This window comes from Rhinolophus ferrumequinum, chromosome 13 (assembly GCF_004115265.2).
Source record: "Rhinolophus ferrumequinum isolate MPI-CBG mRhiFer1 chromosome 13, mRhiFer1_v1.p, whole genome shotgun sequence".
NCBI lineage: Eukaryota > Metazoa > Chordata > Mammalia > Chiroptera > Rhinolophidae > Rhinolophus > Rhinolophus ferrumequinum.
This window is the reverse complement of record NC_046296.1, coordinates 37,660,449-37,678,279: the sequence shown is the minus strand read 5'-3', so window position 1 is coordinate 37,678,279 and position 17,831 is coordinate 37,660,449. Positions and strand designations below refer to the sequence as shown.

The 17,831-nt window shown below is 39.8% G+C and overlaps 1 protein-coding gene across 2 annotated transcripts in view; it reads left to right on the top strand.

The window, feature by feature from the left end:
• The first annotated feature begins 201 nt into the window (after positions 1–201).
• PPP1R21 (protein phosphatase 1 regulatory subunit 21) overlaps positions 202–17,831 on the top strand; it is a 54,836-nt gene continuing 37,206 nt past the window's right edge. The window contains exons 1-7 of one of the 2 annotated variants that reach the window (XM_033125307.1): positions 202–392; positions 8,199–8,267; positions 12,243–12,389; positions 14,496–14,597; positions 15,756–15,920; positions 16,103–16,161; positions 17,139–17,233. In XM_033125307.1, the coding sequence (XP_032981198.1) occupies positions 336–392; positions 8,199–8,267; positions 12,243–12,389; positions 14,496–14,597; positions 15,756–15,920; positions 16,103–16,161; positions 17,139–17,233 (694 nt within the window). In that variant the 5' untranslated portion in view covers positions 202–335. The remainder of the gene's footprint in view (positions 393–8,198; positions 8,268–12,242; positions 12,390–14,495; positions 14,598–15,755; positions 15,921–16,102; positions 16,162–17,138; positions 17,234–17,831) is intronic. The other variant, XM_033125308.1, reaches the window with a different exon arrangement.

The window sequence follows — 17,831 nt, the reverse complement described above, 5'->3', positions numbered from 1 at the left end:
CTAGGTCGCCATCTTGGACCATGCGTCAAGATGGCGCCCCCTGGTCCCAGAGGCAGAGCCCAGGCACACCAGCGAGGCTGCGCGCGCACGTGCTCGGGGGCGGGAAGGTGGGGCGGTGACGTTGACGTCGCCCCGCCCCCGGCAGTCGCTCCGCCCCTGGTCTCACTACGCCTTCCTCCCACTGGGCGAACCCGGAAGTGGAGGAGGAGGCGCGGCGGCGGTGGCAAAGCGGGCAGGAGCTGGCGGAGCCGTACCCTGGAGCTTGTCTGGGGTTGGGGGCGGGGGGCGGGGCTGAACGGCCTGGGCAGCCTGGCCTGGACGGGGCGGGGGAGGCCATGGCCTCGGCAGAGTTGCAGGGGAAGTACCAGAAGCTGGCTCAGGAGTACTCGAAGGTACCCATCGTGGGCGGGGATTAGGGGGTCCCCGGCCGTGCGGCCCCGCGGCCCCATATTGCTTTGACTTGTCGGGACGGTGGGGGACCGCGGAGGGGGTAGGCGAGCGCACCCCCTCCCTCTCCTCCGCCTTCTCTGTCCACCATTACCGTGCCTCCACCTGCAGCTCCCAGGAGATGGGGCCGGGCGGTATCTGGGTGCGTGTGCGTTTCTGCGGGAAGAAGCTGTAGTTTGATTCTTCCTTCTCACTGAACTAGCGGGCGTGGGACTGGGATGTCAGAGATCCTGGCTTCTGCCTCTGGTGCTGGCCGGGAGGGGAAGGGAAAGGTGAGGACCACTCCTCTGCTGCTGCCTCAGTTTTCCCAGTCCAGTGATGGGGAAGATCAAGCTTTCTACCTTCACACAGGAATGTTATGAGGATAAAGAGATTTCTCTGCCCCCATTCAATTCGGGAGGGTAAATAGAATCATGCTTGTAAACTGCCTCACCAGGCATGGATGGTTATGAATGTATTCAGTGATTTAGGAAGATGTTGTCTGGAAATGATTTTGAAAGCTTGAGTGCTAGAGCTGTGTCCTCTCTTCTCTTTTCCCTCAGTCACCTGGCGTGGCGCGGAGCACCCAGCAGGTGCTGAGTACATGCTGAATTAAGCAAAATAGGGACCTGCCCCGTTGTCGAATTTATGGCATCAGTCTTTTAAATGATGGAACCCTTTCCTTGGGAAAGGGTGGTGTGGCTTTTGGGGAGGGTGTTTCTGCCTTAAGAATATTCTAATGAAGTTATAAAAGCAGACTCTTACATCTTTGGAAGTCAGTTCAACAGTCATTAAGCTTCGTTTCCAATGATCTTGGCACTCATGGAGACAATGGGAAGACAGCCCCCTTTTTACAATTTGGAGAAACTGAGACATTTTTTTCCTATGATTTCAACTAACATTCACCAAGGTTAAATGAAATATAGTTTGAAAAATAAAACCCATGTCTAAACATACACACTAATCTTTTCGCCAAAAATGGGAGCCTTTTGAAATACTACACTCATTCCAACGGTGCTATCGTTGGCAAAACTTCTTGCATTTCCACTTGAAATTGTCTTTCGAGCCTGGGGCACAGTGCCAGTGATGACAGTTTTCATCCTTTTTGAAGGAATGTTTTCTTGTTTGAAAGGGCCAGAAGTTGTTTGGAACAAACCATACAATGAAGTGGGATGGGTGGAAGATTGCAGTAGTACGCAATGTTGGCTCTACTCTTTTAGAGTGAAAATGTTTCATGGGTATAAAGTAAGGGGACTGATTTTCTTCTCCAGAAAGTAAACAAGCTCACAAGGCAATTCCAAATGGCAAAAGACAGTTCCAGAAATGTTCCGAGCAGTGACTGCATTGCTGAAATAATTGTATAACCTCCCAAAGTAATAAAAACTTTGAAAGATAGTATTCTTTTGGATATGTAAGCTCTTTTGTCCCACACTTAGTATGTGGTCCCTGTAAACAGTCCTCCAGAGTTGGTTGAATGAGGCGGAGTTCCAGCTTAAGGAGACCCTGTTAATAGAATGTTCAAACATTGTACGTAATTATGATACAAGAGGACAAGTGTTAGTTCATTGGGAACACAGAAGAGATGGAGGGTGAGTGTAGAAGTTACTCAGATTGGGCAGTAGGGAAGAGGGAGGGAGGCGTGGTAGTATTCCAGGCAAAGGGAACAGGCTATGTTTGCTGAAATGAAAACACGTTAAGTAAGATACATGGCAGAGAGTGGTAAAATATGGTTGGATAGGTAAATTGGACTTGGTAATGAAGGGTTGTGGATGCCAAATAAGATATTTAAACTATCTTTTGAGTAATGGAGAGACATCAAAGGTTTTTAAACGGGAGTGACATTACTTGTAGGAAGAAAACTGGTAACTATTTGGAGGATGGATTGAAATAGGGAAAGATTGGTGAAAAGAAGACAAGATTGTAGTTTGAATAGTTTTGGGGAGAGTAATAGTGACAGTTGAAATGGAAAGGGGGCCTAGATTTAGGAGTTATAGTTAAAAAATACTTTTTAGCTACGTTTTTTCTGGGTGGCTGCTTTCTGCCTAGCACTAAACTTGTGGTGGATATAAGGAATGTATGAGGTACTACTCATTCTTGTGTCTCATTCATTCTGCGGGGCTGGAAGAGTGAGGGAAGGCTGAGAGTTGATCCTGAATCTCTGAGATGACCACCATTAACAAAGGAGGGCGGGCAGGAAGGGGAACCAATTTCAAGTGAAGGGAAGGATTAATGGTTAAATGCAATCGTAGAATTTTTGCATTGTAAAGTATGTTAAAGTTATCTGATTCACAGTAGAGGTGATATTGGGGTAGTTACTGAAAATTTCTGACGGAGATGGACTTGCTAAAAGGACAAAGGCCAGAACTTTTAGAGTAATTCTCATAAAGACGGTAGTTGGATTTCAAGAGTTAATCAGAGAAGAACACTTTAGGTAGACTCTTTGGGGAACACCTGTGGGAAGGATGTGACAAGAGGTGGAAGAGATGCTAAAGAGACTGGAATAGATCTGCCAGATTTGAGGTTATTTTCCCCTGTTGGGCCAGACCATTTTTCATCCTTTTTATTGCAATGTGCTGGAAATTTCAGAACACAAGAGCACAGAGATTGGTCAAAAGATTTCATGTGCTTTTTATTTCCTGTCAATTCTAATGCCAAGCAATTTCTAGATAAGATCTTTGCTACCTCCAGCCCTGTGCCTATGGAAGAGGGATTCTACCTTTTTTCTACCTTGTGGGCAGAAATTGTGGGCTGATACGGAAATCCAATTACATCTTTTCTTTTTCCTTATTTAGGATACAAAGGAAAAAAAAGATTTCCTCCTAATCGGGAGAAGGAGGCTTACATATCAAGAGAGATGCAAGCATGATCCCTAAATCAAGGACATTTGCAGAATCTTATTCTTATTTAATGTAGCCCTCAGCCTGTGTTCCAGGAAGGAGCCCATTTCTTGCTTAAGAACCAGTCATAATCATCTTTCCTCTTGAGAAGGAAAAAAAAATGGTCTGAGGAGCTCCCATTAAAGAGACTGAGAGTTTAGCTTAAAGATGAAACCTGGAGGCCAAAGCAGATAAGGAAATCTGAGGCACACAGGTTGCTAAACCATAAAGCGTTACGGAAAGATCAGTAAAAGTGGAGATTAGGGTCCTAGTGTTTTGGGAAATTAGGAGATCATTGGAGGTTTTTAAAATTTCAGGTTTAATAGAGTGTGGGGAAGGAAAAGGTAAATAGAAGCTGGTTTTCAGAGAGGTTTGTGAAGTTAGTAGGTAATAGATGGAAGCTACCTCTTTGATATATGAGGGAAAGCTGATCACGGCCTCAGTTACTACACTGTAGATGAAGAATCAAAGACCATTTCTTACTTGGTGTTTCTTCCACGGTCTGTTCTGCTTCTTTGGCTCTGGTATCTCATCATGGAGAGGGGAGGCTAAGTGCACTCAGTGCAGGCTCATTTGATTTCAGCCAGCTTTCTTTGCAGAGGCTCCTGTACTCTTGCCTGGTACCATGTTATGTATGTAAGCGAGTTTCAAGTTCTGTCTTACTCTCGGTCAGTGGTTCTCAAAGTGTGGCCCCTAGATTAGCATCATTGGCACCTGGGAACAGGTTAGAAATACGAATTCTTGGGTCCATCCTGGACTTACTGAATCTGAAATTGGTGGTCAGACCCAGGAGTCGGTGTTATAACAAACCTCTCCAGTGATTCGGATGCACACTGGGGTTTGAGAACTGTTCCTCAAGGAATGGTTTCAGTATAGTAGCTTTTGCTCAAAGATAATCTTTTTAGTGCTCTTTTCAAGGCAATAAAAAACAATGGGAAAACCAAACATCCATTATTTCTCTAACGGTTTACTTTGCAGTTGATTCCTCTTATAGTCCCGAAGGATGTTTGCCTTTGGGAACTTTTCAGACTTATGCTCTTAGTATAGAGCTACTCATATCGGGGAAGGGTAGGTTGTGATTCCGTGTGTTTGCTTTCGAGATAGCGAAGCCTGGAAACCTAAGCTGCCCCCTTCTGAACGAGAGACAGACTCAGGAGCTGGAATGGATTAAAATCGAGTATCAGCTTTTTTTCACGCTGATGTATAGGGTTGACTTCTAAAGTTGGATTGGAAAAGAGCTTTGTGTTCAGTGCTATCCAGTGGAACTTTCCATGAGAATGAAAATGTTCTGTATCTGTGCTGTGCAGTAGGGTGACCACCAGCACGGGGGCTGTTGAGCACCTGAGATGTGCTAGCACCATTGAGGAGCTCAGTTTTAAATCATTTAAATTGCAACAGGCACATGTGGCTGTTGGGTACTCTGTTGAACAGTGCGAGCTTAGCCCTAGATCAGTGCATCACTAACGTGAATGTCTGTGACTCACCTGAAGACCTTGTTCAACTGCAGATTCTGGTTCTGTAGGTCTGGGGTGGGGCCTCACGTTCTGCTCCCAGGTGATGCTGTTGCAGCTGTCCACAAACCACACTTTGAGTGACAAGGGATGTCCTCCTCTTCCTCTTTAATTCACCTGACTTACCCATCTAGTCACTGAAGGGGCAGCTAGACCGCAAGGGTTGGGGTTGGGGGTTTTGTCCAATGAGTTTCCCTGCATGGGAGCAGGAGGAGGAAAAAGGGTTCCGTTTGAAGGTAGGTCTGAGAAGGTTTTTCTCCTGCCTCAGTGACAAGATAACCTCAGCCACTAGTACATAGACTACCTAGCCTACAGATACGCTATTCCCTTCCAGGGGGAGGAACAAGTAGTAGGTAGAGAGAAAGACTAAGTGGTATTCTCGAGCACTTTGGAATACTTAAAATGTTAGATCTGGAAGGAGCTTAAGGGATCATCCAGGCCAGAGATAACTGATGCTGGAGTCTGCGGGTGACTTTAGTATTCTGAACCTGCAAATCAGGGCTGTGGTGAGGCTTAGGGACGGGCTTTGAGTTGTCTGTTGCACACATTACTTTGTAATGAAGAAAAGCTATCAGTTTAAAGATTTGTTTCATAGGGTCGTAAAACACATAAATGTCAAAATGTCCATTGCATGAAAATAACTATGTAAGAGTAGCTCTAACACGGACCATTGCTGAGGATTAGATGAGAAAACGCTTACAGATGATTCATCTGTTTCGCCACAAACTCTTGGCAATAGTTTGTGATTGAAAGTAGTAAATCCCTAATCTTGGACTAATTATCCTACCACAGATTGTCACAGTGGCATGAGCGACATGATAGTTGGCTAACTCCCACTCTCTCTGTCCCTAAAGAAACAGCGATGTGATAAGCCTCACTGAGGCTGGGCTCTTCCAGAAATAAAGTTACCTAGAACAGGTCAGGACACTGGTTGTTGGAGAGTTGGGCTCAGGGCTTTGGAGGACGATGGGTGTTCAGTAGGACCATGAGGTTCAAATCATTTGGAGAAGGGTCTCAGGGACTGTTAAAATAATGACAGTCTGATAGTTGTATAGTGCATTACCTTTAAACACTTTGTATACAGTATTTAATGTGATTATTGAAACATTTATTGAGCGCCTTCTTTACCCATAGCACTGATCTTTCATTATAGGGAGGAGATACAAAGAATTATACTGTAGTCTTAGTTGGCAGATGGGAGATGAGTAGAGAAATCATAAATCATACATAAATTAGTAAATGTAAAATTTACTACTTTAAAAAGTAAAATTAAAACAACAGTTTAATAAGAGATGTCTTGTTACTGTACTAGTAAGTTACCTAGGTAGCACATTATCCAAGAGTATGTTGATATTGCTTAAAAAGTAACATACGGCATGATTGTAGTCAACATTGAAGCCGTATTTCTTTCTTCTGAACTTCTAAAGCAGAGGTCCCCAAACTTTTTCTGTAAAGAGCCTAATAGTAAATATTTTAGGTTTGGGACCATGTGGTTTTTATTGTAACGACTCATCTCTGTCATTGTAGCTCTGAAGCGACCATTGATAATACGTAAATAATGAGTGTGACTGTGTGCCAGTAAAACTTCAAAATAGGCTGCAGGGCAGTTTGACCCCTGGGTTGGCTTAGTTTGCCAGTCCCAGTTCGAGAGAATGTAATGTCTCTACTACTTTTTTTTAAGTGAAAATATTTAGATTGCTAGTTATCTTTATCTTCCCTTTTAAATTGTAAGCTCCTTGAAAACAGAGACCACTTCTACTTCTTTCTGTCCCCCATATTATTTAGCACAATGCCTTACACAAGACAAACTAATAAATACACTTGTTCTTCCTTCTATCCTATTCTAGTAATAAGAGCTCTGTTTCCATTTGTGGAGCACTTTATAGTTTAGGAAGTGCTTCGACATAGGTTTCTTGTCTGGTTTTCACAAAAACCTCAGAAGAAGGAAGATAGGCTAGACGTACTTACCCGTTTTATAGACTATATAACTGAGGCTCAGAGGGCTAAGTTAATTTTCCAAGTTTATATTGTACAGTAAGTGGTAGAGCAAGATTTGGGTCTTCTTGCTGTTGTGGTAGTGAACCGTGATCTTTAACCTTCTTAAAATAGAAGAAACTCATCTTTTGAATCTGTCTTTTGCTCAAACTGAATATCCTACTTTATTCCTGCCAAAAGCAATATTCCTGCTTATTAAAAATCTGAGCTAAATTTTCTCTTGGGTTTCAAATACTCAGTTTAAGGTTTAGTATAAATATTCCTATTCTTTTGGCACAGAAAAGTGTCATTTCTGTTCTCGGGAGACAGAGCTGAGCTATGCAGAGTTAGCATTAGATTTTTTTGTACGCTCATCAATAAAAGTGTTGCATTTATTTCTTAGAGAAGAACCTGGTCTTTCATGGTCTCTACTAAACCCTCAGATTATTAATCTGTAAATGTTTTGCTTCAGTGTGTTTATACTTCTTTCTATGCTCTGTGTTACCCTTGCTGAGAACTTTTAGTATTACAGAAGTGGATTGCTACTGAAGTTTTATCTTTCAAAACCCTGCCAGTGGTGGTTATATAGATGTATACATAAATAAAAATTCATCAAACTGTATAATTTTTGATTTGTATATTTTATGTAAAATAAAGTAATACCTCAATTAAAAACTTAACTATGAAAAAAATAGCCCAAGTCCTATTTCTTCCAAGGCTTCCCCCCCCCCCCCCCCCACCGCACTGCTTTTCTCATTTAGATGTAGCTTTATAAAACAGTAGCCAATATTGTCCAATGGCATTAGGGCTCTGAAGTCAAAACTGCTGGGGTCTGAATCTCGGCATTGTCACTTAACTTCTCATTATTAATGTCTAAATTGAGCCTGCTTCTCAGTTGCTTTTGTACACTGCCTCAGCTGATGCCTGATACCAAGTCTTCCATTCCCGATGACGTTTGCATGACTAATATTAGGCACATTGTCCTGCTGGGTATGTCGATACCCTACACTTTGATTTTCTGTAGAATTCTTATTCCGTCACTCGTCCAATTGTATGTATTTTACAGATAAATGATGTGCCAGAGTTTCAAGGAAAATAGTAGTTTTTGTTTAGAGAAGTGACTTAGTTCCATAGAAAGAACTACGTAGTAGAAGTCGAGAGACCTGGATTTTAGTCTCAGTTTTGCCGCGGATTAGTTTTCTGTCACTGGCAGCTCAGCCACTGTGTCTTCATCTGTAAGATGGCAGAACGATGGTACCTACTGTCCTCTGGGCTGATATTTTTGTTTTCATGTACAAGTATATGTGAGAAGAGACTCAGTGTAGTGATTTCTGTAAAGTAATGGTAAGTGATTTCTGGCTATAAGTGCTTGTTTTGTTTCAAACATTAATTATTGCTTGCTCTGTTTTAGCTTCGGGCGCAGAATCAGGTCCTGAAGAAAGGTGTTGTGGATGAACAAGCGAATTCTGCTGCTTTAAAGGTATGCAACAGGAAGTTTGTACTGTGAGGGTTAAGTGAGTGAGTGGTGATGCTCAAAGCAGGGGATTTGGCTGGTTTTCTGGGTTAAAGTCTCAACTCTGACACTGATTTACTAGGGGTAGGGATGAGTAATATATTTTCTGTGTTTAACCTTCCTCCTTGCTTCAGTATGAATCTGATGTTCTTTGATTTCCTTAGCTAAAAATTACAAAAATGTATTATTTGACTTTATCGAATGCATTTCTCTTATATCTCAAAGCCTTTACTTAGCTCAGTTCATCTGGATTAATGGGGCTTCTTACCTGTCTTGATCACTAGACAGCACTGTGAGGGGGGCAATATCATAGTCATGTTTATGGCTCCATCATTCAGCAGATGGTTGTCTGTAATAGATGGATTTGAAAGTGTGAATAATTTAGTCCATTAATCTTGCTTTTGGGTTAGGCTATTTAATAGTAATAACCTATGTTAATCAGGACACTTTGAGTGATACATTTTACCATCAGCACCTTTGTTAACTGAGGGGAGAAATATGTAGGAATTTGTTTCTACCTCATTCTAGTAGGCAATGAATACTACTTAGTGATATTTTTAATTGGATAAATTAATTCTAGAATATGCATTCCTTCTTGGCCCAGTTTCAGTTAAACAGACTGCCACCTTCAGTCTTTTGCTCTTTCCCTTACTCTTTCTTTAGACCAAAAAGGTTAGGATTCCTTTTACCCTTATTTCTTTTTGAAGGATCCCCCAACCAGTGACATATCCTAGTCAGTGCCATTCAGGTAACCAAGACCCAGAAGTGCGAGGTCTGACAATTATGTTTGCGAACTCATCCTAAAAAAAGTGCTTCATACTTCATTGCTGAATATCACTATCGTCACCTTCAAAGTAATCCCCTTGGGAAGCTATGCACCGACGCCAGCACCTAGTCCACCCTTCAGAGAAATTTTGGAATTCTTTTTCTGGAATGGCCATCAGAGCTGTCATCGTATTACCCTTGATGTCCTGAATGTCATCAAAATGTCTTCCTTTCACTATTTCCTTTATCTTTGGGTAAAGAAAGAAGTCATTGGGGGCCAGATCAGGTGAGTAGGGAGGGTGTTCCAATACAGTGATTTGTTTACTGGCTAAAAACTCCCTCACAGACAGTGCCATGTGAGCTGGTGCATTGTCGTGATGTAAGAGCCATGAATTGTTGGTGAATAATTCAGGTTGTTTTTGTCTTTTTCACACAGCCTTTTCAACACTTCCAAATAGTAAACTTAGTTAACTGTTTGTCCAGTTGGTACAAATTCATAATGAATAATCCCTCTGATATCAAAAAAGGTTAGCAACATTGTTTTGACTCTTGATTTGGACTGACAGAACTTTTTGGTCGTGGAGAATTGGCTGACTTCCATTGTGCACTGTGACGCTTTGTTTTAGGGTCGTATTGCTACACCGTTTCATCAGCAGTGGCCTAAAACTTCTCCTTGCCTCTCCAAAAGGTCTTGGCAAACTTCGACTCTCCTTTGCTTTTGTTCATCAGTGAGCTCCTTTGAGACCATGTTTACACACACCTTTCTCATGCCAAGATTTGCAGTTAAGATATTCCTAACTGTTTCTCTATTGATGTTTATTTGGTCTGCTATGCTTCTCACAGTCAGCCGATGATTTTGATGCACAATTCGACGAATTTTTGAAATGTCTTTGTCAGTTCTGCTTGTTACTGGCTGCCCTGATCTCTCTTCATCAGTGACACATTCTCTCCTCTCAGAAAAACGTTTAATCCATTTGTACACTGCTGTTTTCTTCATGGCATTATCCCCATAAACTTGGACTAACATGTCCCTGATTTCACTTCCACTCCTGCCAAGTTTAACAAGAAATTTAATGTTTGTTCCTTGCTCTAATTCAAGCTCAGACATTCTTGCGATGGCACACAAAAACACGCAACAGCAATAATGAATGCCATTCAGCAAGACACCACCAAACGTTGACGCGAACACAGCTGTGAGACACTGATATACCAAGGTTATGAAACCTTACCGAGCTGTTTGTACAGTGCTGCTTTGTACAGTAAGCGCACAGTGGCAAGTTTGTGAACTTAATTGTCAGATCTCGTATGTCCTTGTACTTAGCTAGTGCTGGACCCTACACTAGAGAAACCTGTCTCTTGAGAGTGCTCCCTCCTCAGGTGCTGTTCCACAGACAGGACTGAGATGGTTCAGGACACCTTACCTATACTTCTAGAGCTCTCTGTGCCCAAGCCAAGATAATTAAAAATAAGCTTTATAGTCAGGATTTGTTAGTAAAGTTATTATTCTGCCTAAATTATTCAAGCAATGTTTGTTATCTCTTTTAATGATATTTATAACCCATTCCTGGATAAAGTATTTCCTAGCTTGTCTTCGTAGCCCACTTGGGGCTGTTTCACATACTCTTGGTGATAGTTATGTTTGATGAACTGTGATAGTGGTGATGGTGACAGCAGGTTCTGTTTATTGAGCACTCACTGTGTGTCAGGCCTTCTGCTAAGCACCTTCTATCCATGAGCTCAGTCTTCACAACAATCCTCTCAGGGCAGATATCATCATCCCCATTGCAGAAACTAGGACTTACAGAGAGATTGGGACAGGTGTCTTCTGAAAGTAATGCTTGCTTAATGGAGTTGGAGCATTTAATAATAAGGATGTAAAGGAATTACTTTTTGTTTTACTGGTCATTGCAGTGGTCATTCTAATCACAGTAAGAATGACAATTTTCTGGTTTGCTCAATAGGAATGTTAGGATGCCTTCTGTTATAGTCGCTTTTGGTTATATTGGGTTTGCCTCTTCAGGGAGTTGTTGGATACAGTAAGCATCCATTGATTTGAATTTCTTTAATTTGAAATATATGATAATTTGGACATAGGGTGGGCCTAAGTTGACCACTGAACTTTAGGTAAAAACCAAGGGCTTACTAAACAAACAATAGAAAAGAAAAATGTTTTTCTACTTAATGGAAACATGTTATTTCATCCTTCTAGCCCTATTCTCAACATGCAAATAATGTCAGTAGATTGCACACACCAGCCTTTGGTTTTTAGGTTGCTGCTGCAATAGACCTAAATCACCTGTTCATTAAAACTTGACCACTTTTTAGCTTTAAAGTGGTTTTTCAGTGGGCATAATAAAAGTATGGTTCTTTAAATTACAGTAATATGTGACCATTTTTGTTTGGTTTCCAGTGAACACAAAGTTGTTAGAACATCGTTAGTAAAACATAGTTAGAATGATATTTTTTTAAAAATACAGTGACAGTAAATATTTCCCTAGACTCCTGTTTTCTTACTCCATTATGGTATAAACAGTACAGAATGGTTAGCAGAAGATATGTTGTTTAGATTTTAGATTTTGTTTCTATTTTCACTTAATTTTAAAGTGAATTGATGTAGAACAGCCGCTGAAAATATTCTTGTGTTAGGATAACAATGATTTTTAATCTTTGACAAATCAGAATAGTTTAAAGCTAAATCAAGTATACTGTTAAAACTTCATTTGGACTGACTTAAATTCCGGGAGGATTTATAGAAAAAAATGAATACAAATTTATTTCTTCCCATTCTTGCACAGTCATCATCATTGACTGTGAGGTTCTCTTTAAAAACACAAGTTTATGAAATTGTAGCCTCAGGCTTTGTGTCTCCTCACTGCTAGATACATGTATAACAACGTTATATAACAACATGTAGTTGTGGATATTTAAGTTGATGACTATCTGTTACTTCAGTATGTATTTACTTTTTAGGTTTCAATTTACTTGGTTTGGTCAAAAACTGATTTTGTCACAAAGCAGAGCTAAAAACGTAGGAACTGGAATGATAAGCATGCAATTTGAGTTCCTTAAAGCAATAAGCTTTGATTATATTTTGGTGAAACAAAATAATTTTTTTCCCATTATTTTTAAACCTTCAGGCTAAATTATAAAGAATGGTCTGTTTTCACTTTGATGTAGGAACAACTGAAAATGAAGGATCAGTCATTGAGAAAACTACAGCAGGAAATGGACAGTCTGACGTTTCGCAATCTGCAGCTTGCCAAGAGGGTAGAACTGCTTCAAGATGAACTGGCTCTAAGTGAACCCCGAGGCAAGAAAAACAAGGTAGGGCAAAGGAAAGCCAGTGAGCATATTGTGTGGGTAGGTACAGACATCTGGAGGCCGTTCTGGTTGTAGCAGAGGGTCCCACCTCCAAATTCTGCAGTGTTTCATTATTACATCTGGATGTTGGGTCAAGAAAGCAGATATTTACTGTGAATATGTACCAAGTAGTAGAGGCATTTTCCTATGAATGTGAGTTTAAAATGAATTATTAGGAGCAAACATGCACATATTTGATTTAGTGGCTGAGAAAATTTAAAGGGATATCTCATATTGATCACAGTTATGGCTATCTTTTAGTTGTATCAATTATTGATGTCTTTTAGTTATACCAAGTTGCCATTAACTCAAGGTAGGGCAAGTAAAATGGGAAACACTGTAACAGTGTAACTGCTCCTACCTTAGCTTGTAAGTTTGCTGTAGATCTTTTTTCTTAGTGTTTATTCTTATGAGCCCAATTTGATATTCTTGTCCGAAGCAGATACAAAAATAAAATTTTCCCCTTATGGTTTATATAGTGAGATAAGATTCTTAGAGCTCTAACGTGGATGATTTGGTACTTTTGAATATTCTGTGATGAAGAAGTTGCATATTTTTTGACAGTACAGGCTAGTGGTTGAATCTTTAAGTTGAGTGTGTATGTAGAACCGCACCCTCCCCACCTCAATGTGTAGACTTGAGGCAGTAATAATAGAGTGGGAGAAGGGAAGAAGACCCACAGTAACTGTAGCAGCACACTATGGGGGGAAGAGCGCAGGCTTTGGAGGAAAGCCGGGCTTGAATTCTTTGCCATTTATAGTTCTGTAACTTCAGGCAAGTTTTTTAACCTTGCAACCTCAGTTTCTCCATCAGCAAAATGGGGATGATACTCTCATTTTTGTTGTGATCACAGGATCATGTAAAATGCCTGGGACTGGATTTGCCTTATGATGGCCAATTGACATAATTATATGTTAGTACCTTTCTGTACGCATTTCCTCTACATGGAAGAATTCTCTAGTGTAGTAATTTTCAAATGGGAACCAAGAGGGCAAAACATGTATGTATTAGAATCATTTGGAAAACTGTGTCAAAATATACATGCTCTGGAAATTCTGAAAGACCCTTGGGGAAAGAATAGCTGTCTGTACTTCAGATACGCTCCCAGGATTAGTGAGGTTTTCTTCCCGGGGCTGTTTTAGCAGAGGTTTGGATATAACACTTCTGAATTCATGTTAATTAAAGCTTTCAAATTTGGAAGCACCAAGGACCCAGGTAGCGTCATTCAGCCGTCCGTGCTCCTTGTACACCAAACAGGATGGATATTTAATTTTTTTTTTTTTTTAAATATAGCTATTCTATTTTCAAATGGCTTTCCAGTCACTGGTACACATTGGATCAGTAAGTGATTTCATTTGAAGTGAGGAGTGAGGACACAAGAAAGGCAGAGAAGGGTGGTGACTGATGTCTGAACACAGTTTCATTGTTAGGCTGTTCCTTGAATAATCTCAGTTCTTGTATTCCTTGAAAACAAATGTTCATTATTGGCTCTTTTAAATAGTGCTATTCTTCTATGTAGAAAAGTTAATATTGGTAAAAAAGCAAAAGGAAGATATTTTTCATAATTTTTGAGCCTTTTCCTTCTGTTTATTTATAACAGCTTTACTTTATGTTTTTTTTAAGTTAGAAATTTATGTGAACTTTTGTATAAACTTATCTTTGTGAATGTTAAGTAATTTATTACATTATCTTAGAGGAGTTTAATAACTCAGACTCATGGAATTGCTAAAACTCATTCCTCAAACCAAAAGAATATTTATATCGCTAGATTTTTGGGTCTGCTCTGTCTTCCTACAGAACTACTGAATTCATCTGCAAAAAACAGCGAGCCTTATCTATTTTTTTTCTCTCTCTCTTTTTTAAGCTTTCCTGCCCATTGCAATATTTGCAGTTCCAACTTGTGTCACATAGGAAAAGTTAAATGATGGACTGTATACCTTTTGCAGTCCATTTTGAGAATGGTGAACACGTAGAAGAGACAAGCTGCTAAGGTGATAGAGAATCTGTGTACCTTAGGCTGTTTCTCTAAAGGGTGAAAGTTATGTGGACATAATTTATTCTTTCCATCAGAAAAGTGGAGAATCTTCTTCTCAGTTGAGTCAAGAGCAGAAGAGCGTTTTTGATGAAGATCTGCAAAAGAAGATAGAAGAGAATGAGCGGTTGCATATACAAGTGAGAAGACCTTTCTGTTTTTCCATTTGAATTAAAAAATGGGTCGTATGATCTGGAAAAATCAATAGAATATAGAATGTTTTGTGTATGTATGGGTGTTTTGATGTCTCTTATGGTTGCTAAGTATATATGTCACTATCATTTATTCACTTCTTAAATCTCATTCATATCTTAATATGGACATGTGCTTTGAAGTGCATATTTCTTTAGAGGACAGCAGTAACTTTATAACTTAACAATACAGAAATATACTGTTCATTTTATTTAGGAAATGACTGGATGGATCATTTAGATAGGGGCTTATCAATAAGTAGTGTTTGCTTTTCAACTTATTTCCGTTTAGTTGGTTTTTATGTGTTTGCCTATTAGTCTGTAAGGTCTGTTAGGGTACAGACCATTTTGATTTTATATGCCAGCCCCAGAACAGGGTCTCACTCATGGCAGGTCCTCAAATATTTATGGCATGCTGAATAATCAGTGTTTGCCTTCAAACATTCAGCATATTGTAAGAGTCATAGTGTACTGTATCCAGTTATGCCTCCTGAATTTTTTGTGAAATGGTGAGCATAGTGAAACAGTGGAAAATAAATATTCTCAGTCTTTGAACATGTTAAAAAAATGAACCTCTGACCTCAGTGCATTTTGTGTGAAGTGTTCATAATTCTTAATTTGTATTGTATTCTCATTAAGGAAAAGAGTTTTACCTGGTTTAGGAATAACATCTATTCAAATTTTGATTATTTAATTATGGAAGTTAGCCAAATAGAAAAGTTATACCCTAGTGAGTTGAATTATCTGTGTGCCAGAAGTTGTTTGAAATAGAAATTCAGGAGACTGGAGGAGGCGGGTGTAGCCTTTGGAGTAGATCTCCCATGTTCCAATCTCATTTTTACTATATTTTGGCTGTGAGACATTTGACAAGTTATGTAGCTAGCCCCTTTAAAAGCTCCGGGCTCCCCATCCGTGCAGGAGGGCTAACAGTAGCACTATGTGTGACATACTTTGAGGATGCGATGAGGTCATGCCTTTGCAGGTTTTACATAGTGAGCCAGTGGAACCATATGGAAGTCGCTCAGTGAATAATCCTGGCTGTTGTTTTTCTCTTCATTTGTATAGATTAGGATGTTGTGAGAAGAGAAAATGATCTTTTCTTTTCAGTTTTTTGAAGCCGATGAGCAGCACAAGCATGTGGAAGCAGAGCTGAGGAGTCGGCTGGCCACTCTGGAGACGGAGGCGGCCCAGCACCAAGCTGTGGTTGACGGCCTGACCCGGAAGTACATGGAAACCATCGAGAAACTGCAGAACGACAAGGCCAAACTAGAAGTAAGCCCCACTGTTGGTGAGAGCACATTAAGAAGTAGTGAAGGCTTTTGTAAATCGTTTGTGCACTTTATAGAACACAAACGTTAGTCAATTCAAAGTGAGACTGTTGCTTGCAATGTCTCCTAAGTGTACTCTACTCTACAGCCTGAGCCATCTGCTTTTCTTTCTCTTCTAAAATTCAGGTAAAATCTCAGACTCTAGAAAAGGAGGCCAAGGAATGTCGGCTTCGAACAGAAGAATGGTATGTGGAAACGTGAATTCCAAGGGGCCCTGAAGTAAGAATCACAAGACCTGAGTTTTGGTTTAGCACCTCCTGTGTCTTAATTTTCTCACATTTGAAGTGAGATAGGAGTAGGTGTGTCCAGGGTCCTTTTCAGTTCTGTAATCTCTAGGGCCTTACGTATTCTTGGTAGAGTGGCTCATGCGTTAGTCCTCAGCCTGCAGATGTTTTGGACCGTGGCAGATAACGTTCCTGTACTAAGGGTTAGATACTTTCTGTTTTAGACTATATTAAAAAGAGAGCCTTCTGGTAGTCCCATGCAGGAAAACTGACTAATAATCACTGTGCTAACTTTTTAATGATCCATTTTGAATAAAATAGAGGTGATGTGATCTAATTTGGAGATATCTAAATCTGAAAATATTACATATTGATGGGTGGTAAAAGCATATATACTCCAACATTTATTTGGTAAATGACAGTATTTCAGGTTTTAATAGAATCAGTTAAGTAAGTTTCTTCAATTTAGTTGCTTTGGTAGAATTACATGAGTGGTTTAGATGTATACCTCGTAATTGAATCAAAATCAGAAAAGTGATCAGATTTTGAGCTAAAGGAAAAGAAATGATCTAATACTTCAAAAGAACTTTACCATAATATTTGAACAAACATTTATGTTATAAAGAGAAGATTTATGATTTTGAAGTGACTCTAAGATTACTTTGTGTTTGGGGAAATAAACTCAAAATTGTACAAGATACCGAGACTGTGATAAATTCTTCCAAACTTCAGCATTATTGAACAGAAGTCCCCGGGGCTTTAAAATCAAGGCTTAGTATTTTTCTTATCTTCATCTTTTAATAACTGTCTACTACCAAGAGTATCCCAGATGTCAGGCACAGTTCTCTCAAAGCCTAATACTAGCTGTTGAGGTAACAAGCAAATGAGGATCCACTGTCTGATTGGTGATAATGTGGTTTTGTATTTTTTTCTTTCAGTCAATTACAGTTAAAGAATCTTCATGAAGATTTGTCAGGTAGATTAGAGGAATCCTTATCAATCATCAATGAAAAAGTACCTTTTAATGATACAAGTAGGTATTATGTACAGCTTTTCATTATTTGCAACTTTGCACCTCTCTGTGGTAGCCAACTAACTAAAATAATCTCTAAGTTATTTGGCAAAAAAAACTTCATTGGCCCAACAGAAGGTTGCTTTCTTTTGTTCTTTTGATCAGCTTTGGCCCTCATATTTCTTAGGGAGATTTTTAATTTTTTTGTTCCTTTTCTTTCTTTTTCTCTTTTGCTTTCTCTTTTTTCTTTTCCATAGGGAGATTTAAAATGTTCATATAACTACTCTACACTCCAAAGCCAGCCTTCTTGTATAAAGCCCAAGTCCACATTTTTTTATTGTGTGTATTTAGCATATCCCAAGGTGAAAACCAACCTACACATAAAGTACCCGAAAATTTGTACAAGGGACGTTGTTGTTCATGGTGCAAGGGAGTGGGGATGGGAGGTAGACCTTCTCAGCCTGGTATCTGCTGCCCCTTGGACAATCCCCAGTGATAGTGAGGGAGCTGACTCAGTTAAGTCCTGCTTCCTGTTCCTTCAGGGAATGGGCTGGTAATTTACACAGCCAAGAGCAACAAAAAGAACTTAAAAAAAAAAAATCATCGTACATGTATAATA